At 37.3% G+C, this 27,263-nt stretch overlaps 1 protein-coding gene across 11 annotated transcripts in view; it reads left to right on the top strand.

The window, feature by feature from the left end:
• Positions 1–27,263, top strand: part of TUT7 (terminal uridylyl transferase 7) — a 58,698-nt gene that overhangs the window by 4,371 nt on the left and 27,064 nt on the right. For all 11 annotated transcript variants that reach the window (XR_003512345.1, XR_003512341.1, XR_003512342.1 and 8 more), the window contains exons 3-16: positions 1,497–1,678; positions 2,018–2,134; positions 2,631–2,808; positions 4,527–4,615; positions 6,634–6,685; positions 7,659–7,728; positions 8,513–8,639; positions 10,012–10,131; positions 17,067–17,219; positions 20,631–20,811; positions 22,212–23,308; positions 23,657–23,807; positions 24,888–24,974; positions 25,522–25,622. Coding sequence is in view for 6 of the 11 variants with exons in the window: in XM_027550161.1 (XP_027405962.1) it covers positions 1,497–1,678; positions 2,018–2,134; positions 2,631–2,808; positions 4,527–4,615; positions 6,634–6,685; positions 7,659–7,728; positions 8,513–8,639; positions 10,012–10,131; positions 17,067–17,219; positions 20,631–20,811; positions 22,212–23,308; positions 23,657–23,807; positions 24,888–24,974; positions 25,522–25,622 (2,705 nt within the window). In the remaining 5 variants the exon portion in view is untranslated. The remainder of the gene's footprint in view (positions 1–1,496; positions 1,679–2,017; positions 2,135–2,630; positions 2,809–4,526; positions 4,616–6,633; positions 6,686–7,658; positions 7,729–8,512; positions 8,640–10,011; positions 10,132–17,066; positions 17,220–20,630; positions 20,812–22,211; positions 23,309–23,656; positions 23,808–24,887; positions 24,975–25,521; positions 25,623–27,263) is intronic.

Raw genomic sequence — 27,263 nt, 5'->3', positions numbered from 1 at the left:
CCAGGAGTACCACGCTTAAAAGATTATGCTAATTTAGTTGTGAATAGAGGGAGTGTTAAAAAGCAATAGACTGATCTTAACTATTTGTCTTTTACTATTTTGTTTGGTCTATTTTGATTCCTATTTTTTAAAAAAACTATTTGTCCTAATACTTCTTTATTTTTTTAATTGCTGCTTTATTGTCGTATCGAAGCTGTTTGCAGAATTTCATTATATTCATCTCAGGGTAGTTTGAGTACAATGTGTGCTGCTTTTCCTTCAGAGCTGTTGGTGATAGCTTTTTTTCCTAAATTAAGGGCCCTATACCTCCCTTTCCCGACATAATTTCTTTTCAATTAACTGATTCATTGTACCTGCTCTACAAGGAATGAGTTCCACTGAAAACCTGTCGTGGCAGCTGCTTCATGCAGAGCATTTCAGTTGGTTTATATTTTCAGAGAATAATTTTTGGTAAGCCATTTAAAAACTATTCAGTCCACTTAATCATAATTTTAATTGAGGAAATGAATTTCATTTTACTTTTATATGGTACTAGCAACTTCATTTTCAGAAGTTGTTGGAAATTACCAAAGCTATTTAGAACAGTTTTTTTTTGTAGATGAATTGCACAAACGTCTTCAGTTTTACTGAAGTTGAAAAGTCCTAAGTCTTAAAAAAGGAACAGATTTTGTTTATTATAAGGACTATAGAACTAACAGCAGAGTTTATAACCAGATGAATTAGTCTGTATTTGCAGAAAACTTTTATTTCAATTGCTAATTTGTTTTTGTTTTTTCATTTGAAATGTGCTCTGTGCAGGCTCATCAAAGAAGCTAAAATGAAAGTAAAGATAAAATGGTTAATAGTTGTCTTCAGTAGATAAAATTTTGGCTTCAATTTCTTGAGGTTAACATGGGGGAGGGCCCAATTCTATGATTGCATGATTTACAATTTAGTGATGGACTTTCACTCCAGATAAGAATGAAGTTGATTTCTGAGTTCTTTGGAGATACACTGTCCATCTTTACTCCGTTGGGGTTGTTTACTTAGAAAAAATGAAAGCAAATGTGGACAGTTTTCTTTTGAATACCAAGTATCCTTCCAGGTATATTAGAAATTATTAAATAGAAATTATTAAATATATGTACATTATACATTATATTATGATATATTAATTACATTAGAATTACTGATGTACTTGCTTTCAAGTGATAATTTTTACTATTGCTTGAGTAAGCTCAGCAGTATACCGGGAAGAAATGATAGAATCAGATTTTATGGTTGAAGTAGAAGTCTTTTGTTTTCCAAAAAGATGGCTTCCATGGATTAGTATATCCACATGTTGAGGTGCTTAATGAGCATTTAAGCATTTTATCCATGGGAGAGGTGTACCTTCCCTTTTGCTCTGTGTTCAGATGTCATTCAGCTATCACGTGAGTTCATGAATAAATATGTAAGTTCTGCTTTTGACTTGGGGTTATTCAGTATTGCCAATAATATTTTCCCCCTAACTTAAGAAAACAAGAAACCGAGGTCCAGACCTCGGAAGCCACGGAGAACTAGAAATGATGAAAACGAACAGGATGGAGACTTGGAAGGCCCTGTGATCGATGAGTCTGTGCTTTCAACGAAGGAGCTGCTGGGCTTACAGCAGGCTGAGGAGCGGCTGAAAAGAGACTGCATTGACAGGCTGAAAAGGGTAACAGCTTTATTTGTTAGTTAAAATCCTTGTTTTGGTTTAAACTATGTTAGTAATTGGAACATGTGCTTTAATGAATTATATATCCTACTTTAGTATATAAGCACTATAGATCAAAAGTGATATTCTTTTTTTTAGGATTTCTTTTAAAAAACAATCATTAGCATAATGATAGTGACAGTAATTTATTAACAATTTAATAAGTGTACAGGAAATCATCTTCTGGCCAGCTTTTGTTTACCTGTATTTTGTCTCTGTACATCTTTCTCTCTACATGTCTCTCTAAATATGTATTTATATACAAGTATATACATGTCTGTAAATCTCTTCAAATTGTAGCGACCAAGAAACTACCCTACAGCAAAGTACACCTGCAAACTTTGTGCTGTTTTAATTGAATCCATTGCATTTGCTCATAAGCATATCAAAGAGAAGAGGCACAAGAAAAACATTAAGGTAAGTGTAATGTAACCTAAACACATATGTTTGTCAATTATTACTTGTCATCTTTATGACTTTCCTTAAGACTGTGATACTAATAATTTGGTTATTTATATTACTGAATTTATGTTAACCAGAATACTTTATACTGGTCAGATAGTTTTGCTGAGTAGTCTTGTGAATTTCCTTAGGACAGTATCAGGACAAATGAAGCCAATGCTAGGACCTAGATATGTGTCCTTATGCCAGTAATAACAAAGTAAATAATTTGCCATTACTGTTTCTAATGTTCTTTCCTTACACTTTTTCCTTATTCCTCCCTTCCCTCTATTATCATTTTATGTGCATAAAGAAGTGTGTGCGTGTTTGATAAGATGAAGACTAACACAGCTAAAGGGAGAAGGAGGGCTGAGAAAAATATTCAAGGGTACTGTGCAGGGTGTTGTCTCAGTGACTGGTAGAAGGTAAAAATGGTGTGAGTCATTTTTAATCTCAACATTGATCTTAAAAGGAGAAGCACGAGGAAGAGTTGCTCACCACGTTACCCCCGCCTACACCCTCCCAGATAAATGCAATTGGTATTGCCATTGACAAAGTGGTACAGGAGTTTGGCTTACACAATGAGAACTTGGAACAGAGACTAGAAATTAAACGTATCATGGAAAATGTGTTCCAACACAAGTTACCAGGTATTTTCTAGATTTGCTTTTCTTTTTAGCTACCTAAAATACCCCATTCATTTTTCTTACCATTAGTAATTTTTGCCTAATAGAAATCAATTTGCCATGTTCTAAAGCTCTCAGTTTTTTGTTTTTTATGTTTTTGTACTGAAGCTCTTTATGTTTTTGTTTTTCCTGGCTTACTCTAGGGTAGCAAAGACTTTTACATATGTTGTTATTAACCTGTCTTCATTGTGAATTTCATTGTGTTCGTGTACATGTCCCACATTATTAGAGCACCGTGGGACTCTTGTGTATATGTTTTGTTTACCTTTCTATTTTCCATCTCTAAGTTCAGTTCCCTTTTTAGTTGAAGTATAATTGGCTTACAGTATATCAGTTTCAGGTGTCCAGCATAGTGATAATATTTTTTATACATTACAAAATGATCACCACACCTTTCTACCTATGTACATTGACAGAATATTTTGAATTAAAGTGTCTTGGAGTCATTTTCAAGTTATCTCTTTCCAGAAAAAGTTCTGTTTAACCATGCTTAAAAGAATTGCACCATCTAAAATGAGCTTTGAAAACTAATGTATGATAAATTTTGTGCACTGTTGAATTGATGTTTCTAAGTTATATCTATGGAGCCATGAAAAACTATTTTTTTATAGAAAGCACCACAAGTGATTCTAATACACAGCCAGGGTTGAAATCACTATTTGAGTTTATCATTGGACTACCCATCAAACTATTCATTTTATTGAAATATTCATATAGTATGATTCATATTCATATATTTGTGTTCAGAAAAATAAAGAACAAGAATCTGTTCATTTCCTTATATTAGATATCTCATCTTTGATGTTGTAGACAAGTTCCTGAGATGTCATTTGTAATTTTGATTTTTTTCATAGATTTCCATTGTAAAATTGAGTGAACTTTGTCTTGGAAAAAATTGTTAAAACCCAAATAAATTACTTTACTTAACCTGGGAAAGAGAAAAGATACAAAGTTCCCTTTTTTGGCCCAACAGTAGTAAAACATTGGGGGGGAAATGCCATAAAATAAATATAGGTGGTACCCATACACATATCTTCCTCTAAAGAGTGACTCACTTGCTGCCTAACATTTTAAGTTATATCAGTGATATTATAATCACTTTCTAAAGTTTTCCTGAAAAGATTGTATTATGTTAAATTAAACTTTTTGTTCATAATATAATGAGTATTCATATTGAAAATAATGTAATGCTGATTTTTATGATTATTGTTTTACTGAACCATGATCTTTATAGTAAATTACACCTATGTATGCTTTCAAAAAGGTGAATGAAGTATCTGCATTAACTCTTCAGTGTACTCAGGTTTATAAACATATAACAAAGTTAGACATCTCTTTTCGACTTCCATATTTTAAAAATCATTTCAGCCAGTATTTTCTCTGAAAAATGTGAAGTAATAAAGGAAGTATTAATGTATTTTACAACTGGTATGAAAAGAGTGGCTATTAAAGTAAACTGCATTCAATGCAGTCTTCCCTTTTAAATAAAATAACAGTGAAAGCAAGAGCAAAGAGTCACCCATTCGTGTCCTTTCATTGTGCCAGACTTGAATACTGTTTTTCTTTTGTGTGTAGTTTTAATTGATGGTTCCATTTCTGAAATAGCAGTGTCTTGCATTAACTTTTGAGAAATTTTACTTTATAAATGACTTCTATTTATTTAAAAAAAATTTTTTTTTTAGATTGTTCTCTGAGATTATATGGGTCATCCTGTAGCAGATTGGGTTTCAAAAATTCGGATATAAACATTGACATTCAATTTCCAGCCATTGTAAGTACAAAATAAATCTTAGAATTTTCACAGAGTGGTATGGAAGTTCTATTTTTTTTCTAAATGTGAGCTATATGTGGATATATTTTAGATGTTTGAGGACAGTTTAAGTGTAATGTTGGGTTTTTTTTCCCTAAAACTACTTTGTTTTTAAAAGTATAGTTTTTTCCCAAAAAATTTTTTTTAAGGTTCTAATGCATGCCTTCAATTTTAAAGAGTATTTCTTCTTATTCTACATATCTTTCATGCTTTCTTCAAACACTGGTTTTTTTAACCATGTGAATCTGATGGTGTTACTTGGCTCTATTAACTTGAAAAGATTACATTGTCTTGACAATTCAGCTTTGCAGTGGCAGCAAAGGATTTCAGATTTCAAACGGGTGTGGTGTGTGTGTATATATGTACACATATATATATATAAACATTTAAGACCTGCAAGCTCGATTTGTTCCTGAGTTCCCTCTTACATACACCCACCTTGTAAAAATAATTACACTTTTGAAGAACTGCACCTAGCCTAAATTTCTGGTTTAAACAGGGTTCAGAAAGATGTTAATGAGTCAGAACTTTAAAACTGGAAGGCACTTTAATAGGTTATTCATTTACTTACTGGTGGTTCCTGCAGGCCAGTTTGCAAATGGTTTATGCCCATTTACTTGGGTTACTGCTTAAAAATAGAAATAAAGATTTCTGACCTCCTCCCCCAGATCTTCTATTTCACACTCTCTCATTCCTTGCCATTCCCAATTGCTATAGCTACCTGGTCAGTTGACCAAGATTTTACTTTTCTTTTAATCTTAAATTCTAATTAGTATTTTATCAGCATGGCAGTTATTTTGATTTCATGTCATTCATTCTTTGAGTCTGTGTGATATGCCAGGCACTATACTAGGTTCTAGAGGACAAAAAAAGTATGATTGCTTCTTCATGAAATTCATACCTAGTGAAGGAGATAAGTAATTATGTATAGATAATTTATTATAATAAGAGCAATTCAGGAAAACAAGGTTCTGTGACAGAATACAAGCAGTCCTGAAGCCCCTTTGAATGGATAACATTTAAGCTGAACTCTGAAAGATGAAAAGGGATGGAGAGAGTGAAGGAGTGTTTTAGCTTGAGGGCACATCATTTGCAGGCATTAAGCATGGCCTGTTCAGGGAGCTAAAGGGAAAATTGTTAGGGCTGTGAAGGGACCTAGAGAAAGAGGAGCATAAGATTAGGATAGAGATGTAGCCTGGATCCCAAAATAGGGGAAGCTGGAATTTCCTTTTGGCCTAAAGGCATTAAGTAGCCAGACTGAGAGTTTTAAGGAGGGTCAGGACTGGATCTAATGCATGGTTTTAAGTGGTTTTGGTTCCCTGTGTAGCAAGGATTAGAGAAAGGCAAGACAGAAGTGAACACCGGTAAGCAATTTGTTGAAGTAGTCTCACAGAATAATAGTATAGTATTAACAGTTTGACAGCTTCTAGCCACAACTTCAGAGAAGGCAATGGTACCCCACTCCAGTACTCTTGCCTGGAGAATCCCGTGGACGGAGGAGCCTGGTAGGCTGCAGTCCATGGGGTTTCGAAGAGTTGGACACAACTGAGCGACTTCACTTTCATGCATTGGAGAAGGAAATGGCAACCCACTCCAGTGTTCTTGCCTGGAGAATCCCAGGGACGGGGGAGCCTGGTGGGCTGCCGTCTAGGGTCGCACAGAGTCGGACACGACTGAAGCGACTTAGCAGCAGCAGCAGCCACAACGTGGGAGATTTGCTGAGAGGCTAATTAACTCAGGAATTAGTGAATCAGGAGTTAACTGAGTAGTCAGTCTTTTTGCCCATGGTCGTCATCTTTCAGTGCTCATCTTTCTGTGTCTGACTGTGTGCACATAGCATAATGATTAGTTCCTTTACTCAGGTAGTAAGGTGCTTTCTAGTTTGGAGAGGCATTTGGGTAAATTCAGATGACTGTATTATCTCAGTGAAGCCAAAGTACTTATGAATTATTTGATGTATTCATTGATTTATTTCCTAGATGTCTCAGCCAGATGTTCTCTTACTTGTCCAAGAATGTTTAAAGAACAATGGTAAGGCCAAATTCCTTCCACATTTTGTTGTTAAATTTTTTTTTTGTCTATAATTTAAATATATCTTATTTCTCAAGCTTTGAAAATAGGAAGTCGTGTTTTTTGATTTACTTATATGAGTAATAGCCAAGAAAAAAACTAAAGCAAATGCCCATGAATTATTAGCAGGTTAATTGGAGTCTTGTTCTACTATGCAATTGTTCTACTATGCAGAATAACTATTTTGTAAGTAAAGCTTTTTGCTTGGTGATAATGTCACAATTTGTAAAGATTATACAGGTCCTAGCCTAAGACTGATAAGAGTCAAAATATGTAAAATTTACTCTTGAGGTTAAAACTAAAGGATGTTCATCTGTATTCCATGGCTCAAATTAATACTTTATGAATAATAAATAGTGTGACTCAACTCAGATTAATGAATCAGCAAATAATTGTTCCTAGGTATGTTATCATATGTCCAAAGTAATGTCCAACTGGGACTTGACAGCTTGTGTGCTTTCCATAGGCCTGGTTAAATCGTCTCATCCCTGAATTAGTCTTTCCCATCCTTTTTGTTTTGACTGAATGAAATGTTTAAACTTTTCTTCTTACTTCAGTCAGTATGTATTTTGACCCCACATGTTTTAGTAGCTTTTGCAGCAGTTTTGTTTTTTATTGTCCTATCCATATTTATAATTATGTTACTGACCTAACATTTAAATGTTCTAGTTCAATAATGTAGCCATTTCTAATCAGACATTAATTTTGTAAAATAAGGGTTTTAAATTAATGTGATTACTTGATTCTTGAGTAGAATACTTTTTCCTTTTCAAGTCATTTTTATTTCATAATCATCTCTTAAGAGCTTTATTTCATAATGGTCTTTTGAAAGACCCAACAGATGATGCACAGCTGGTACTTGTACTTTATCTAATTGTGCTTTTATACAAAGGCTTAATTAACTAATCTGTGTAATATTCTTTTCTTTTTCCAGACTCTTTTATTGATGTTGATGCAGATTTCCATGCTCGGGTGCCAGTGGTGGTGTGCAGAGAAAAGCAAAGGTCTCTGTCTTTTTAAGCTGTTTATTAAGTATCAGCTTGCCAAAAGCACTTGTACTTTACTACATCTTAATGTCCAGTTTCTAGAATTACAAGCTCCTATGTGGTTAATTTCATAAGCTTACTATTAGCTTTCTCCCTCTACTGTTGGTGTTTAACCCAAGAGGGAAAAGTGTTTTATCTTAAAAAGAAGAAAAGTACTTAAAAGGAAAAAATATAGAAAGGAAGCATTTTGATCCATTTCAGTAAAAAAAAAAAAAACTATCAAATAGTTACTTGCTCTGATCACCTTTATTTGCCATTCTTTTTAGCAGCATTTTAAACAGTACTGGAAATAGTTGGTATGACTTCACCCAGCTCTCTCTCTCCATCTGGAAACACTCCCATTCCCACTGTAGATGGGTGGTTTGTAGGCTGTAATGAGTCACCATCAAGCAGATTCCTCCAGCTAGGGAAAACACTTTTGCTCCTACTAAGATGAATTCATACTCCCGTTTGAAACATTTTACACTTCTTTGTATTTCCCCCTAAAAACTGTTTTAATATAAGAAAACGTGACAGTTTTAGTTCTTAAAAAAAAAAGTTTACCCAGAAAATAGCTGCCCTATCTTTTTAAAGCCAGTTATTTAAATGACCTATAAGGGTTTAATGAGTTTTTTATTTTCATTTTTAAGGTATTTATTTTCAGTGTAAATTAGTTGGTGGTAGTGTAAAAGAAACCTGATACCTGTATAACACTTTATCTTTCTCTTTTTCCTTCCCATTGTCACCCTCTACCCCCCACCAGTGGTCTTCTTTGTAAAGTGAGTGCAGGAAATGAAAATGCTTGTCTGACAACAAATCATTTAACTGCCCTTGGAAAACTAGAATCAAAGCTGGTTCCTCTGGTGATTGCATTTAGGTACTGGGCAAAGGTAGGTTTGAGTTCTTTAAATGAATGAATACATTCTACATATGCCTAAGCAGTACATTTTGATTTTTACGTGGTTCATTTAATCTTAAATGTTTGGATGCATATTTATAGACATCAAGAGAGTTGGCATCTGAGTATTAGAAATTTTAATATATATATAGAAAGAAAAACGTACTGTTTCTGTTTGACTATAGCATATTGTTCAAAAGATCAATGATTTATAATACTTATTAAAAATTAGATTTGTAGGTCAAATCTGAGTTATAGCCTACAAGTTTACATTTTAACTAGTTTCCTGAAGTGAGTCTCAGATACAGGAGAATTGAGATAAAGTCTCTCATACCATCCAGTAATAAACCCATGCTTAGTCAGTCATGTTGACACTTTGCAACCCCATGGACTGCAACCCTCCAGGCTCCTCAGTCCGTGGAATCTTGACAAGAATACTGGAGTGGGTTGCCGTTTCCCCCTCCAAAGTATCTTCCCAACCCAGGGATCTAACCTGCATCTCCTGTATTGGCAGGTGGATTCTTTACCACTGAGCCACCTGGGAAGCCCCGATAATATACCCAAAGACTCCCAAAAAATGAAAGCCACTATCTAATCTTGCTTTACATTTCTACGGTATTTTAAACATGGTATCCTAATGAAATGCTCAGATGAACACCAGAGTATCTTAACGTTTCTCCAAAATGTAAGGTCCCATCACGATTATAAACTTGAGATTCTGTGTAGAAAAAAGCCAGAGGCTTTATGGATTCGGACATGGCAGTGACAATACATAATTCCTGTTGCTTGAGTCAAAGATGCAACAGGGACAGAGGATGCCCCACTCTTAAGTGAGTGAATTGGTAATCACAATATGATGTGCTTTGAAAGCAGCCTCCTGCTTCATCACTAAGTTGTTATTTTCTGCTAATGCTAATCGGTTTGTCTGCTTTCTTTCCTCTAATTATGGTTCTGACCAAAGCATGCATTTTCGAGGTAGCAGCTAAGCATGAGGGGGCCATTAAACTGAGCAAAGCCAGTTGGCTTACGTTTATTTTATGAATCATTATTTTGACTTAATTAACAAGTTTTTGAACCAAGTGAATGGACTTAGCATGGATATCAAAAAATAAATAGATTTTTAGAGCCTTTCACAAGTGAGTTTAGTTAACAAAATGAAAAATTTGAAGTGGAACTGTCACTGAAAACCACAATATGTGTTTACAACACAAGTATAAGGAAGTTGGGTATTTTGTCATTGTGGAGTTTCATTTTGAAGAGTAAATCACGTGATAAATGGAAATGAATTAACAGATTTTAGACCAGATTGCATAAATGACAAGCTGGTACAAAAGAATGCTTATCCTCTTTTCTCTCATTTGTAGCTTTGCAGTATAGATCGCCCTGAAGAAGGAGGTTTACCACCTTATGTGTTTGCTCTGATGGCTATTTTCTTCCTTCAACAGAGGAAAGAACCCCTTCTGCCTGTTTATCTAGGATCATGGGTATAAAACATTTTTTGCTTATGTATCCAATATTGATTTTATTATGGGGCCACAATCCCTTGTGCGTAATTTCAAAGTCTAAAAACCTAACCAGAACTGACATGAATTTATTTATCCTATTATTGTGAAAATTCATGCCTCTCACTGCTGAAATATTAATGTATTTGGCTACAAGATGCTGCCATATACTCTGCTAGGGAGACTGTTACTTTTCTAAACTGAAGAAACTTATAATTTATGGAGCACATGATCTTGAGGTTTACAGACAAAGAATGTGAACCTACATTGTCATTTGCTACACATTTTCTTTGGGTACAGTTTTATAATTTGATACTTGAATTTATGTATCACCTCCAGACAGACCATAGAAAGCATTCAGTTGGCTATCACTTTCTTTTACTGGTCTTTTTGTTCTCTTTCTATCCTGTTCCCTGTGAAACAAAAGAAAATGTAAGTGCTGAGATTGCTACTCATACTACAAGATGCAGAACTTAGAAGTCACCTCTTAAATAATATTTTGCTGTAATCTTTAATGTGAAAAAGACTTCAGTAAGGTGACCACTCTTTCTTTCTGGATAAATTAAAGTTGAGCTGATTTATTCAAGTAGTAAGATTTAAGAAGGAGCCATCTCAAAGTCAAAATGAGGTTATTTTCATTCTCTTGAAATGCCTCACTTTTAATCCCTCGGTAAAATTCCTTCATAAAAGTCTTATGTGTATCCTTATTTTATAAAAAGCCTCACTTGGTAAAAGCTTACTGTGATACATCCAATATTTTAACTACTTGTCTTCTTACCATATGCAGGATTCTCATCATTTAAGGAGGAGATGTTCCAGAGCTGTAGTTCTTAATTATGGATATTATGTGTGTGTATATATATATATATATATATATATATATATATAAAATAAGACTTTACAGAATTTTTTTCTTTACACTAAATATGTTGAGAATTAAGCAAGGACCTTTATCAGGCAGGCCCTGAGAACAAAGGCTGAAACAGAAACACTGTCCTGGCTTTAGGAATTGCAGTCTGCTGTGCTGCAACCCAGTTGCCTAAAGGGAGTTCTCTTGTGCTTGTGGTACTGAAATGAAAAAATTCAGGGTATCCTTTCTAGTCTGTTCTGGTGAAAAAAAGGGTCAGAGAACAAAGTCAACCCTTAGTTGACAAATAACCCTTTTCATCAGACCTAAGTCTGATATGAAAGTCTTTGAAAAAGTCTTTGAACTTTTCTTTTCACTTTGATCCAAGAGAGATAGGAGTTTAAGATACAACCAAACCAGTTGGACTCCTGGGCAAAAAAAAAAATGCCTGAGAAGAGGTTGGCTGTGTTGCCATATCACTGCTGTTTTAGTGAAATCTGCCTTTTCTTGTGTCTTCATCATCTCTGAAGTGGGCATCTATCACTGATGTGAAGATGCAGGAAAAAAAGCATTTCTCTTCTGGTGATGGGAATCTCCTCAGGATTTGCTTAAGAGAAGCCTGAATACCTTTGTCTATAGCCAAGTGTATTATTTCCTTGGCAGTAATACTAGAAGTTCTCTAAGATGACAGAATTTGGTTTTGATTATGCCATTTATTTATTGAAAATGTAATGACAAAAACAAGTATATAGTGGTCAAACACTGGATTGAACTGTATATATCAAATAAGACAGACTACTGCCTGAGCCAAAGTGATCTTAGTTTTCAGCTTTTTAAACTAGTCAGGTATCGGTGTGCTGGTTTCTGCTAGAGTATTAATCAAAAATATACAGCAAGTGACAGAAAAGAAATTCAGTGCCTTGTTCATGCCAAATATTTTTTATCACTGTTTCTGTAGAAAATCTACTGAAAACCTCAAAATTATGTATATGAAAGTATCCAAACTGTTAACTTCTTCAAAATCTTTAAATCACTCTGTATGTTAGTCATTGTACTAAGCCCTGAAAGTAATACATGAGTGAATAATATTAGATTCTTTGTCAAGAAGTTTAGAATATCATATTTCTGTGCTCTGATCTGTGTTTTCAAAATCTTTTGGCCATTCTCTCCCAACCTACTCAGGTCTCTTTCATGTTGGAGACTGTCTCTCTGACCTTTTACTCCCAATTAAAATTTCCGTTTTATTATCATTTGATACTGATATGTGAGTTGTGAATGATGACTAGCTGTAACCCTGTCTTCTTAGCCTCTTTTATCCCCTACAACAATATTTTACTAGTCTCCTAGTAAATATTTTTTTGAATTGTTCTTATTTTAGATTATATAAAGTTAACCCTTAGGAAACAAATATTTTCGCTTTAAGAATGCCAGATAATACAGTAGAAAGAAGAGCAGCGTCAAGTGTTAAAAGTTTGCCAGCCCTGAGAGTCACCCAGGATTTGCCACTAAAATCCTTATAACCTTGAGCAAGTTGTTTAATCTCTGAGCCTTGGGGAAAGACTCATCTGAGAAATTTTGAAATGAGATCATGAATGTGGAACTCCTAGAACAAGGTAGGAGAACAGATGTGATCTTTTTCCCCTTCAGTAGAAAGTCAAGTTCCTCTTATTGGGTGGAGGCTTGAACTCCTAAACAAGTGATCCTTCTGGAAATAACAGCTGTAAATTCTCAACAAAACACATAAAATAACAACCTGAAGGCTCTGGAGACTGAAAAACTCAGACAGACTTTAGAGAGAAGCCAAAAATTAAGCAAATGACCAACACAGTGAGTTCCTGTTTTTCAGTGGCTTTACCCTAAAGGCTTTACTAGTAGAAAACCCATTCCTCTTTCTGGGCAGAGGACCTTGGGCCACCAAATAATAAGGGGAAAAAGAACAAAGAGGGAAAATACAGAGAAGTGGAACCCTTAATTCTTTCTGGCAACTTAGCACATCTCTGACTGATTGTTGACCAGTCCAGTGTACCATATAAGGATCTTGAAGTCATCACTCCATCCTCACAAAAAGAAAAAGGCTGAGCATGCTGAAAATCAACAACTCTTATTAGATCCTTCAGAGAAGTGGGGTCATGGAGAAAACCACTGGCCCCCAAATTGGAGAGACAGGCAGGTATATAACTTGTCAGAGCAGAAACCCAGGAACAGAATCCTGCCACTGGAACGACTACCAGGCTAAAAAAAAACTGTGATTCTGGAAGTTCAGTTTGGATAAGTGTGAAAGTGGAAAAACAGCAGAGGGCCCATTCATAGGGTGCTCATTTCATGAGTTTTATCTCCAGAAATACCCACCAGGTTCTCAGGGTAAAGATCCAGGAAAAATCCTCTATCCAGGAAATAGGTTGTCAATTTGACATTGCCTAGAACATTCTGCTGTCTTAGGTAAAAGCCTGCCCTCAAGGGGAACAATTTTACCAGAGCCAAGTTGGACTATAAAGAAAGCTGAGCGCCAAAGAATTGATGCTTTTGAACTGTGGTGTTGGAGAAGACTCTTGAGAGTCCCTTGGACTGAAAAGAGATCAAACCAGTCCATCCTAAAGGAGAACATTCCTGAGTGTTCATTGGAAGGACTGATGTTGAAGCTGAAACTCCAATACTTTGGCCACCTGATGTGAAGAGCTGACTCATTTGGAAAGACCCTGATGCTGGGAAAGATTGAGGGCAGGAGGAGAAGGGGATGATAGAGGATGAGATGGTTGGATGGCATCACCGACTCAATGGACATGAGTTTGAGTAAACTCCCGGAGTTGGTGATGGACAGGGAGACCTGGTGTGCTGCAGTCCATGGGGTCACAAAGAGTCGAACACGACTGAGCAACTGAACTGAACTGAACCTCCTTATAAAGTGCTGAACTCAATATACCAGCCAATTTGGAAAACTCAGCAGTGGCCACAGGACTGGAAAAGGTCAGTTTTCATACCAGTCCCAAAAAAAGGCAATGCCAAAGAATGTTCAAACAACCCCACAATCGCACTCATCTCACACACTAACAAAGTAATGCTCAAAACTCTACAAGCCAGACTTCAAAAGTAAGTGAACTGTGAACTTCCAGATGTTCAAGCTGCATTTAGAAAAGGCAGAGGAACCAGAGATCAGATTGCCGGCATCTACTGGATCATCAAAACAGCAAGAGAGTTCCAGAAAAACATCTACTTCTGCTTTATTGACTATGCCAGAGCCTTTGTGTGGATCACAACAAACTGGAAAATTCTTAAAGAGATTGGGAAAACCAGACCACCTTAACCTGCCTCCTGAGAAATCTGTTGCAGGTCAAGAAACAACAGTTAGAACCAGATATGGAACAATGGACTGGTTCCAAGTTGGGAAAGGAGTACGTCAAGGATGTATATTGTCACCCTGTTTATTTAACTTATATGCAGAGTATATCATGCGAAATACCAGGCTGGATGAAGCACAAACTGGAATCAAGATTGCTGGGAGAAATATCAATAACCTCAGATGTGGAGATGACACCACCCTTATGGCAGAAAGCAAAGAAGAACTAAGAGCCTCTTAACGAAAGTGAAAGAGGAGAGTGAAAAAGTTGGCTTAAAACTCAACATTCAGAAAACTAAGATCATGGCATCTGGTCCTATCACTTCATGGCAAATAGATGGGAAAACAATGTAAGCAGTAAGAGACTTTATTTTGGGGGGCTAAAAAATCACTGCATATGGTGATTGCAGCCATGAAATTAAAAGACGCTTGCTCCTTGGAAGAAAAGCTGTGACCAACCTAGATAGCATATTAAAAAGCAGAGACGTTACTTTGCCAACAAAGGTCCATCTAGTCAAAGTTATCGTTTTTCCAAGTAGTCTTGCGTGGATGTGAGTTGGACTATAAAGAAAGCTGAGCAGCGCCAAATTAATGCTTTTGAACTGTGGTGTTGGAGAAGACTCTTGAGAGTTCCTTGACTGCTAGGAGATCCTAAAGGAAATCAGTCCTGAATATACATTGGAAGGACTATGCTGAAGCTGAAACTCCAGTACTTTGGCTACCTGTTGTGAAGACCTGACTCATTGGAAAAGACCCTGGTGCTGGAAAGATTGAAGGCTGGAGGAGAAGGGGATGACAGAGGATGAGATGGTTGGATGCCATTACCGACTCAATGGACATGAGTTTGAGCAAGCTCTAGGAGGTGGGATGCATAGGGAAGCCTGGTGTGCTGCAGTCCATGGGGTCACAGAGTCGGACACAACTAAGCAACTAATCTGAACTGAACCACCTTGAGATTTATCAGGGCCTGACTGACCTGGGGCAAGGAAAAATACCCGACTCCAACGTTCTGTTGTTCCCTGTCTCACCTCAGATTGGCAGGACTACTAAGAAACACGAAGTGACGGTTGAGCCCAGGATCACAGTCTCACTAAAAGACTGAGACATCATAGAACTGTAGGATATCTCCCCTCTCTTCACAGCTCACTGCAGCATCATTCGGCATACTGTGTAATAATGAGGTTACAGTAGAAAGTTCATTTAAGAAGTCTCTTGGGAAACCCAAAAACAGTAGAGCAGACAAAAACAAGGATACCAACAGAAGTTATAGCCCCTTGATGTCTACAGCTACAAAAACAGTACATTGCCTGACTCCAGCCAGATAAAGGAAAAAAACCTCACACCACAGGGTTTTACCCAGCTTTCAACAAAAAAATTATAAGGCGTACTAAAAGGCAAAGTCATAGGTTTGAAGAAACAGCAAGCATTGGAATTATTTCACCAGGAATTTTAATAATAAGACTTAATATGTTTAGGGCTCTAGAGGAAAAAAAAATCAGTAAACTTTACTCAGTAGAAACTTCTTAAACTGAAAAGCAAGGATGAAGAAAAGAATGAATAAGAAATAGAATATCTAAGAGTTGCAGGACAATTACTAAGGGTTATAGGCTGCACTGTCTGTGGGATATCCTAGGCAAGAATGCTGGAGTGGGTTGTCATTTCCTGCCACCAGGGATCTTCCCAGCCCCAGGATTGAACCCACATCTTCATTTCAGATGAACTCTTTTTTTACTACTGAGCCACCTGGGAAGCACCACCTAGGCCCTAGAAAAGACCACATTTCATCCTGAGTTAGAAGGAAATTTTTTTGAGCAGGGGAGCGACATGATGTCTTATGGTTTGGGATTGTTCTGTCAGGTAAACCACAGAAGTTGTCCATTTAATGTGAAAATACATTGGAGAATCAGGCTACCACAGTCATACCCTAACCCATAATTCATTATGTACGTTAGCATGTTTAAAGGCTGTGAAAAATCCCACTATACCTAGAGTAAAGAAATCTGTTCACGTTTGTTCCACATTTCTTAGACCTTTTGAGCCTATGGTTTTCTTTAGCATCTTAACCATGTCCAAAGAAATGCTTTATGTTTATTGAGCGCTTACTATATGCCATGCCCTGTCTAAATGCTTTATGTCCATTATTTTTTCCATAACTGTCCCATTAAGGAGATGCTAGTGTTACCCCTTTTTACAAGAACCTGAGACATAAAACAAGGACCTTACTGAAAGTGTCACAGCTAGCACCTAAGAGAGTGAGGTTTGGGCCTAGGTGGTTTTACACCAGAACCATGGCCTTAGGCCTAGGCCGTGGTCTGTTAGACTATTTACTAAAAAATTATTTCCAAAAGGGCTTCCATTGTGGCTCAGCTGGTAAAGAATCCACCTGCAATGCCGGAGACCTGGGTTGGGAAGATCCCCTGGAGAAGGGAAATGCTACCTACTCTGGTGTTCTGGCCTGAAGAATTCCATAGACTGTATAGTCCATGGGGGTTGCAAAAAGTTGGACATGACCAAGCAACTTTCACTTCACTATTTCCAAAAATCACCATTTCTTTTGTAAATCAGAACCTTGAATTTTTCTCTTTAAATTTACAGATGTCTCAAAGATAATCTTTTGATAAAAGATGCCTTTCATATTTTCAGTGAACTGTGTTACTTTTCATTTCTTCCAGGATTTATGCTCTGATTGTTTTAAAAATCATTTCTGCCTTGTAATGTGTGTTTAATTTTTCCTAGATTGAAGGATTCTCACTAAACAAATTAGGAAACTTCAACCTTAAAGAAATTGAGAAAGACTCTGTGGTCTGGGAATACACTGATAATGTTGCAGGGGATGTGGACTCAACAAAAGAGGAGGCACCAAAGGAAATGGCCATTAAAAGGGGACAGGTCTGTTCTCTGTCATGTCTGGTCTTACCATTTATTTTTAATTCAGTTGTTAATTGTGGAGTTTATGTGTTAGTCTTCTTTTCTTCTTTTCTCAACTATCTTTAATTATTTCATAACTGTTTAATTTCTAGTCTGTTCAGTTCTTTGAATAGACAAGGAATAAAAGGTAAAATTGCAAATCATTGAATCCACAGTTACGTGGTTTCTTCTCTGTGTAAGGTGCTATGAAAGAGGCTGAGAATTCAAAAATAAGTTCCTATCTATCCTGCAAGAGCTTAGGTCTTAGGTTATATTATGAGGTTTAAATATAAGAAAAGTTAACTAACCTCAAATTGCTAAAATAACAGTGAATAAGCCTATGCTAGTATACTTGTCCTTACTCATACAGTTAGTAGTGAGAAGGAGAATTTATGAACAAGGAACAAGCTGTCATTAGAATTTCAAACAAAAATCTAAGCAACATAACAGTAGGATTCTGACCCAAATTGGTAAACAGTCCTTGACTCCATGAGCTTTCCCATATCCCTTTGGGATAAAATGACAGTAATATCCACAAAATACCTCTGAGACTCAGATTCTAATCCTAGCTCTTCACAAAGAGGTCATGTCACTCCTGTAGCCCTTGTTTACTCTGGCCTAAAATGGGGAGATATTGGTGAATCACATATTCTTGGTTTTGTTGAGGGGAAGAGAATGGTGGTGGCACCTACCTGAGCTGCCACCAGAACACACCACTTGTGTCATTTGTCTGTGTGGGTTGTTGGCACAGTGTTGGCTAAGAGCACAGACTGTGGAGCCAGAATATTTGAATTTGTATCCCAGCTCACCCACTTCTAGCTTTGTGACTTTGGGCAGGTGATTTAATCTTTCTGTGTCCCAGTTTCCTCACCTGTAAATGGAGATGATACTGTACCTTCTCATAGGGTCATCGATTTATAGAATGCTTAACTCAGTGCCGAGCATATGGTGGTTCAGTTCAGTTCAGTCGCTCAGTCATGTCCGACTCTTTGCAACCCCACCAGTCGCAGCACACCAGGCCTCCCTGTCCATCACCAATTCCCAGAGTTCACTTAAACTCACTTCCATTGAGTCAAGGATGCCATCCAGCCATCTCATCCTCTGTCGTCCCCTTTTCCTCCTGCCCGCAATCCCTCCCAGCATCAGAGTCTTTTCCAGTGAGTCAGCTCTTTGCATGAGGTGGGCAAAGTAGTGGAGTTTTCCGCTTTAGCATCATTCCTTCCAAAGAACACCCAGGGCTGATCTCCTGGAGAATGGACTGGTTGGATCTCCTTGCAGTCCAAGGGACTCTCAAGAGTCTTCTCCAACACCACAGTTCAAAAGCATCAATTGTTTGGCCCTCAGCTTTCTTTACAGTCCAACTCTCACATCCATACATGGCCACTGGAAAAACCATAGCCTTGACTAGACGGACCTTTGTTGGCAAAGTAATGTCTCTGCTTTTGAATATGCTATCTAGGTTGGTCATAACTTTTCTTCCAAGGAGTAAGCATCTTTTAATTTCATGGCTGCAGTCACCATCTGCAGTGATTTTGGACCCCAAAAATATAAAGTCTGACCCTGTTTCCACTGTTTCCCCATCTATTTCCCATGAAGTGTATATGGTAAAGCATTTAGTAAATGCTAGCTACTAGTCTTACTTTATTTGAAAAATACAGTGTTCTCTGTTTTAAAAAAAATAACAATAATGTAAGTACCACTAGTCTAGGTATGTCAGAGGTCTCTTAAGTTCCGTGTTATGATATTGTGAAGTCATTTCACAATATGAGATGTTGAATATATGGATAAAGAGGTGAGATCTAATGGAACTTTCCATTTCTGGGGTTTTCTCCGTGTCCTCAACTGTTGTTTGTGGGACCAAAACAACTACATTTTTAATCTGGTTTAGTTTTTAAATCCACCTGATGATTTTATTTCACAGAACCTTTGTGTTGAGATTTACTGAATAAATCTGTGACCACACCACTTATTTTGAAGCTTAATATACTAAAGTGCAACTGGAAGCAAATTTGTATACCCTAGAAGGAAAGGCTACTGCTGAAAGACTACTTAAATACTTTTATCTTCGCATTTGAATGCTAATTGGAGAGATTAATCATGCTGCCACTTCTAAAATTAAGTGAGGTCTGGACAGTGTTGACATTTCATAGTGTGGTGAAAGAGCACTGGCCTGGGATCAGGAGACGTTGTTCTTCTGCCACACAAGCCACATAAACTCTTTGGGTTTCAGTTCCTTCTCTTGTAGCATATGGGAGTTGAACTAAATTACCTCTTAAGAGCATCTTACAGTTGTGACATGGTTTCAATGATAAATGGATTTCTTGTATTTAAAAAGACTATATCTAAATGAAAAAATACAGACAGCAACCAGTCTACCAGATGCTTTCCCTTGTTTCTGATTTAATCCTCATAACTATCCTGTGTTATAGGTGGTATCATCCCTACTCTGCAGATAATGATAGCGACCATTTTTTGAACATGTGTGCCAGGCACTGTGCTAAGCTCTTAACAGCCTCTCTCTCACTCAGTCCTCCCAACAGCCCTATGAGGTGGGTACTATGATCCTCATTGTTCAGATGAGGAAACCGAGGCTTAGACAGCTTATATACCATCACCAGGATCAGACACAGCTAGTAAATGTAAGAGCTGGATTTGAAAGCTTAGCATGTACTATTCAAAAGCCAGTTCTCTTCGCTTCTGAGCTATACTGCCAGTCCAAGAATGAAGAAGCTAAGTCACAAAGCAGTCAAAACCTGTGACGTGACAAAGTCAGTATTTGGACCCTCTTTTTCTTTTCTAAGTCCTTTGAACTTTCCACTGTATTATATCACAGTATGTCACATCATGAGTCTGTGAGTGGAAAACTTGTATTAATTTCTGATATCAAGGGTTATTTATTCGACTTTAAAATCAGTTGCTGCTGGAAGAACCAATGAACTTAATGTAACTTCTCAGAGCAAGTGAGAGGAACATTTTTCCTTCTACTCTATGCAAACAACTGCAGTCCATTTCTGTGTCTTAACGGTGTAAAGGCGCCCTCCGGCGGCAGGAACAGGAAGAACTCAGTGCTGAGAGTAGCAGCAGTGAAGCACAGTTCTCTCCACCGGCCCTTAAGACTTCAAAATTAGAAGTGCTGCTTGGTTATGTGCTGCCTGTCTATTCCTATGATACTGACTAGGTTTTAACATAACTTTAATCCCGGAATTCAGTGAAGGAATGCTGTTCCTCACAATCAAAATAGAACCTAGAATGTGATTTATCAAGATAGACTGCCGATTCATATCCTTGCTAAGGTTTTTCAGATATATTTAATTTGATGCTTGAAGATCTCTGATTTTTCAGATTGTACTGACATCTGAAATAACCTGTGTATTTTCTCTTTGCTGTTAATAGGTACCATTAATATTTGATTCAAAACAGCAGCCTTCAGTACCAATTGGGCAACTCTGGGTGGAATTGCTTCGATTCTATGCTTTAGAATTTAATTTGGCTGATTTAGTGATAAGTATCCGTGTCAAAGAATCGATATCTCGTGAATCAAAGGATTGGCCCAAAAAACGCATTGCCATTGAAGGTATCTCAAAATATTTATCTTTAATTCCCATCCCCACCCCACCCCCTTTTTTTAAGGTATCAGTCTAACAGCATGCTTTTTTATTTCGATCTTTTTTCAGCTTCTACGTGTAAGGTAGGCCTGACCCCAAAGGTGAAGTAGATAGCGAGAATCTTGCATGCATTACAGTAGATCTTTCCAAGGGACCAAATTGTTCATCCTGAGTTTTTTAAGTGCTGTGATAAAAAATAATTATTCATGCAACTAAAAGGAATAGCTGTCTGTGTCCTTATTTTCTTTGTAAATTGCTTAATAACTTTAAATGCTTAAAAAGTCTTTTCCAAGTGACATGTAAATCCCCCTTTCCTCTTCGCTGTTATCATTTCTGAATCTTTAGATTCAGTCCTTTCATGAATTGTTATTGATGTTGTTTAGTTTTACAGAGGTTGAGGAAAATACCTTTTCTCATGAAAAACAGCATTCTTCATTAAATTTCTCTCCATGGAGAGAGTTTGTTTTTGGAATACCTGCAGTAATATTTAGAACTTATTCATAAAAACACCTTTTCTCTTTAAAAACACTTAGCTCTTAAATGAGTTTGAAACCATTATATGAAAGACATACTGGTGTGCCCTGTAGACTCCTTTAAGTGGACGAGCTCCTATCAGCTTTACAAAGTCAGGAGATGGGAACCCCTCTAGAAATCTTAATTCTCCTCCTTCAAATAATTTAAAGAACCTCCTAAATGGAATTCTCTTATTTTTGCTTGATTTTTTTCAAGCCTTATATTGCATAAGAGGGTTTTTTGCATTTTGCATAAATTCTGTGTGCAGTCATGGGGATCTCACATTTTTAAACCCTCCCCTGCAGTTTCTCTGGCTCAGCTCTTCTGGCCAATTGCCTAACCTGCTGGAGTTCTAGGGGAGGAGAAAAGATTGAGAGAAGTGGTGTCTCCTCCTGGTGCCTCCCTCTCGCCCCTGAATTCAGTCCAGCCAGTTCAGTGATGGGGCTTCCCAGGGCAGAAGAGTGGAGGTAAGCTCTACAAACCACAGGGCCTGGCTGAGTGGGGAGGCAGAGCACTCAGCAGAGCCCGGAGGGAAGACCCCGCTTCCCAAGGGCATGAGAGCCACACTGATGACTTTTTTTTTTTTACCTCCACAGTCATAGGACAGAGTAGGGAAGGGGTAATGGTTCTGAATAGAATGGGTTCTCTTCATAGAGCAGATGTTTAAGAAAGCATTTCTTTTTGTTTTTAAAACTGTATCTTCTTACTCCCCATCCCCAGTTTTTAAAAAAAAGCGCATAAGATAAATGATAAGTTGTACTGTTTCTTATTTGTTGTCTTTATCTATGTAGCAGGCTGGTTTTTAAAACATAAAATAGAAGTGTGTGAAGTAGTGGATTTTTTTTTTTCATTACAGATCCCTACTCTATAAAAAGAAATGTGGCAAGGACCCTAAATAATCAACCTGTGTTTGAATATATACTTCATTGTTTAAGGACAACATATAAATATTTTGCTCTTCCACACAAAGTTATGAAATCCAGCCTTCCAAAGCCTCTGAGTACTGTCAGCTGTACTTCTGAACGTTCTAAAGAAATAGCAAAACATGATCCAGAGGTACAAGCGAAAGGTGATAAACTCAAAAACTCAGTTTTGGCTCAAGGTTCTGGTGCTGCCAGTTCAACTGCAAACACCTGCAAGGCCCAGCCACTTACTCTTAAAGAGACTGATGAAAACTTTGAAAGCCCATCAGCAGAGAAAATGGGAAACTCACACATCAGTGTCCACCTGGAAAACTCTGACTGTATTAAGGCAAAAGTCAGTTCTGGTGACTCTAAGGACATTGAAGTACATCATCAAGAAACAGGAAGTAAAAATAAGAAAGAAAAAAATGGAAAGGAAAGCAAGCATCCTTTGACTGCTGATGATCAGGCTTTAAGTAGTAGCAAGTGTGGAGCGCTTGTCACCTGTGGCAGCTCAGGAACTAAGGAGACAGATACCACTTTGGATCTAGAAGGCTTCAGAAATCCTATAGCTACAGAGTATGATGAATTTCCTCCTTCATATGCCAAGGCTGATGTTGATGAAGAAAGCATAGAAGGTACCAATGAACTTGGAGATGCTGTAAGCCACTTTACCCCTTTAAGACAGAGCCAGATATCAGGAATCCTTCACTCTGATGAGGAAGAGGAGGACGAGGAGGAGGAAGAAGAACCCCGGCTCTCCATTTCCCGAAGGGAAGATGAGGATGACATTGCTAATGGAGATGAATTAGACAACACCTTCACTGGATCAGGTGATGAGGATGCCCTGTCTGAAGAGGATGTGGAATTAGATGGATCTGCTAAGTATGAAGACTTGAAAGAATGTGGAAAACACCATGTAGATGGAAACCTACTAACGGAACTTAATAAAATCAGCCTTAAAGAAGAAAGTGTATGTGAGGAAAATTCAACTGTGAACCAGTCTGATTTCTTCTATGAATTTAGTAAACTCACCTTCACCAGAGGCAAGGTAATCAGTACCACTCCTATACATGGAACTAGGAGATTTGAAAGAGTTTTAATGCATGTACTTTGGATTTTCATGTACTAAACCAGGGCTCTCACCTGTCTCAGTAGTGGTTCACTCCAGTGCAGCCACTAGGTCCACTGCCCTCATTAATCTCTTGGGAATTTGCAGAGGAGAAAGGAAATGCTGTTGGTAGTCAAAATAACTACCTTTTTCTCCTGAGTGTGTTTGGAGTGGCCATGCCACTATATTTTCGTTCCTTTGGAATGTGAGGTGGACAATGTGTACTTTGGAAAAAAGATTCAAGGCTCCATTATTTAAGTGTTATTTTGCTTTGCCATCTTCCTGCAGTCTCCTACAGTAGTTTGCAGTTTATGCAAACGAGAGGGTCATCTAAAGAAGGACTGTCCTGAAGACTTCAAAAGAATTCAGCTGGAACCTTTGCCACCATTAACACCCAAATTTTCAAATATCTTAGATCAAGTTTGCATTCAGTGTTACAGTAAGTTATTAACATTTCTTTTTATTTGTCAAAATATTAAATTGATGTTTTCTCAAGAGTTAATCTAATTCACTAACCCATTAGCTTCATTATCCAGACTAAGTCTTTGGCATTGTGTATTGTATCCATAGTACTCAGTGTATCGTGTTCCATTTGGGACATGCAATAAATACTTGTTAAAGACAGGGAAGGAGAATCTTCTAAGTCTTATGATTGGAGTACTATCATTTTCCAACTAGTGTTCCTTGAAATGCTTTTCTAGGTACCTGCCATTAATAGTATTTAGTAACAAGAAGTATTCCAAATGTCAGGGGGGAATAACTGTATATCCTGCCCCCTCCCTTAGAGATTTTCAGGGCATATTAGCATGATAAAGGCTCCTGGAAATGTTTAGGTAAAAAGCTTATTTAATAACTAATATTTCTAAAATGTGAGCTTAGAATACTTTTTAATTAATGCTAGTTAATAACCTTTAAGGAACATCAGTTTGGGGAAGTGTTGGTGTGCTGAGGTTTAAGTTCTACAAGGAAAACCATTTGATGAAGAGGCATGCAGCTGCTAAGAGTGGAAGATTATGACACATTACATTGCTGCATGTTAAGATGTCTGTCTGTGCCATAAGTCACTTGTTCTTAATTGGAGATTTGTTCTTTAAATCTCTTTGGAGAGTGTAAGTGATGAAAGAAAACTACTAGTTCTCCTTAGGGGGAAAAATGTGAATATATATATATATATACACACAGACACACACACATATAAAATGTGTTTTATATATATGTATAAATACATGCTCACAAACTGTTGTGTTCACCCTCTGCCTTTTTCGGGCTCTTTTGGCCTCTGTGAAACCCAGGAACAGAAACCTTGTGAAGACTGGTTTCCATCTCAGGAACAGTTCTTGGTGATAGACTCTTTGAAAAAGGCATCTTTATTGTACATTGCTTGATACTGTCTACTAAAAAGACACAAAATTTAGGATTTGGTTGGTTGTTTGTTTTAGCTAATTAGGTTTATTGAAAAATATTTTTCAGAGAATGTGAACAATCTTTGTTTCTGAATGTATCTGTTTATTTTAAACAGAGGATTTTTCTCCAACTGTTCTAGAAGATCAGGCACGTGAACATATTCGGCAAAACCTAGAAAATTTCATAAGGCAGGAGTTTCCAGGTAAATAATTGTTTAGCTTTAGTAAAAGCATTAATTTTGAGCATAAGAGGGCAGTCTTGCAGTGATGGTGGGGACAGGGCCTCTTTGTTTTGTGATACTTCTAGGATGGTTTAGGTCTGTCCAGTCCTAGTTTGCCAATGGAGAAGACAGTTGCAGTGTAGTATTTCACTTAGCAGATACATGTGAACTTCATTTATTAGTTGAGAGTCAAGGTTCAGACCTCTAAAAAGTGAATTTATTTAGAAAGTAGTAAGCTTACATTATTAAATGTGCTGAGGTGATCCACATTTTCCTTGAAATGGCCTTGCATCTAACAATAAAGTGACATTTGATAGTCTTTCGTGTCTTCTATAGCTTGTATTTATTTATAGTAAATTTTGAGAGGAAGTAATTTATAATAAAAGACTAGTTAATAAAAGAAAATAATTATTATGAGATTATTATAGAACAGTTAATAACTGAGTACTTTTAATTCATAAGAGAGTTGCTTTGATCAGAAAATTAAATGTACTCAGGTTAGTTGTTACTTTTCATGTATCCCTAACAGGAACTAAATTGAGCTTGTTTGGCTCCTCCAAAAATGGATTTGGGTTCAAACAGAGTGACCTTGATGTCTGCATGACAATTAACGGACTTGAAACTGCTGAGGTACAGTGACCACATAAAACTTGGATTTGCTGTGGCGTGTGTTTTGACAATCTTGATTCACAATTCAGCATAGTATTTTCCTAATTTATCAGGGTATATCATATGGAGTATGCCATTTGGCACAGTCTGGCCAAATAAATACATTAGAAGTTTAGAGGTGAACATGAGGAGTAGAAAGGCTTGTGCTTCCAACCTGTAATGCAAACTGGATATGAAAGCCACATCTGGGAATTCTAGAAAGCCAAACTAACCTTTCCAGTGTCCCTTTGGCATAGCCACTAGGCTGACTCAGGTGCATAAGTACACCCACATAAGGTTTTCTGTGAAGTTTTAGCAGGCAGCCAGTGTGATACAGTGATGAAAGTGAAAGTCACTCAGTCGTGTTCGACTCTTTGTGACCCCATGGACTATACACTCCAGGGAATTCTCCAGGCCAGAATACTGGAGTGGGTAGCCTTTACTTTCTCCAGGGGATCTTCCTAACCCAGGGATCGAACCCAGGTCTCCTGCATTGCAGGCAGATTCTTTACCAGCTGAGCCACCAGGGAAGCCCATGGTACAGGGATAAAAGAGTGCTAGGATTCAAGACAGACTTGTCTGTCTTTGGTTGCTTATCTCTAATACAGAAATGAGATTTCCCTTGCCTCAGAAGGTTGTTGTGCACCTCAGCTTGGATCGTGTATGTCAGAAGTCAGTGAACTACAGCCTACAGCCTGTTATTTTATTTTTTTTTTTTTATGTCAGTTTCATTGGCATTCAGCTACACCCTTTCATATATGTATGGTCTACATCTGCTTTCACTCTAACTCCAGGATTGAGTCCTTGCAACATGGCCCACAAGGCAGAAAAGATTTGCCAACCTTGATGGCATTTGTCAAATATAAAATACTGTGAAAAGGTGTAAAGTTTAAGAAGTACTAAATCCATCGCCTTTTTTATTTACAACAGTAGTCCAAATACTGGGCATCCAAATCAGTGGTGCTGCTGTTGCTCTGGATCTTCTTATGCCTTTTCTGAGTTTCGGGGTTTTGTCCCTTGACGATGCATCTGATTTGAGAAAATAGCCACAGGTTATCTGGCGTGACTTTGATGAATAAGGTGGATAAGGACGATTGGGTCCAGTATATGAATGATCTGATTATACATCATTGAGATTGAATTTTTACATGATTAATAAACTAGTTGTGAGGGCATTTCTAAATTAAATTCCAAATTCTGGTAAGTATATAACCAACTAACCAACAAAAGGACTTAATGTTAAAAAGGTCAGCCCAAATGTTTTTAAATATTTGAAATGTTACTCATATTTGCTGTAGAACTTTCTTTTTGTGTGTTATATGTTCAACTAGTCCTCTGGAGAAATAATCTGAGCTTAATCACACCCCAAAGCAGTTCATCAGCTCTTAATTAAGCTATAATGAAGATCTACCCAGAATGAATAAGACAGGCCACAGAAGCTCTCTCTTATTAATTCTGTCACATAGAGGAAAGAAATTGGAGGTTCTTAGTGGTTCAGAGACTTTTCTGGGGACACTGATTTCAGCCTTTCCTGCTCTTTTAAGAGCAGTTAGCAAGTAGGGTGCATGAGGGTTTCTATATCCTTAGGATATTCCTATGCGTAGGGATTAATGCTCACCTAAA

Source organism: Bos indicus x Bos taurus, chromosome 8 (genome assembly GCF_003369695.1).
Source record: "Bos indicus x Bos taurus breed Angus x Brahman F1 hybrid chromosome 8, Bos_hybrid_MaternalHap_v2.0, whole genome shotgun sequence".
NCBI lineage: Eukaryota > Metazoa > Chordata > Mammalia > Artiodactyla > Bovidae > Bos > Bos indicus x Bos taurus.
The sequence above is the reverse complement of the archived record's forward strand: the minus strand, read 5'-3'. Positions and strand labels throughout refer to the sequence as shown.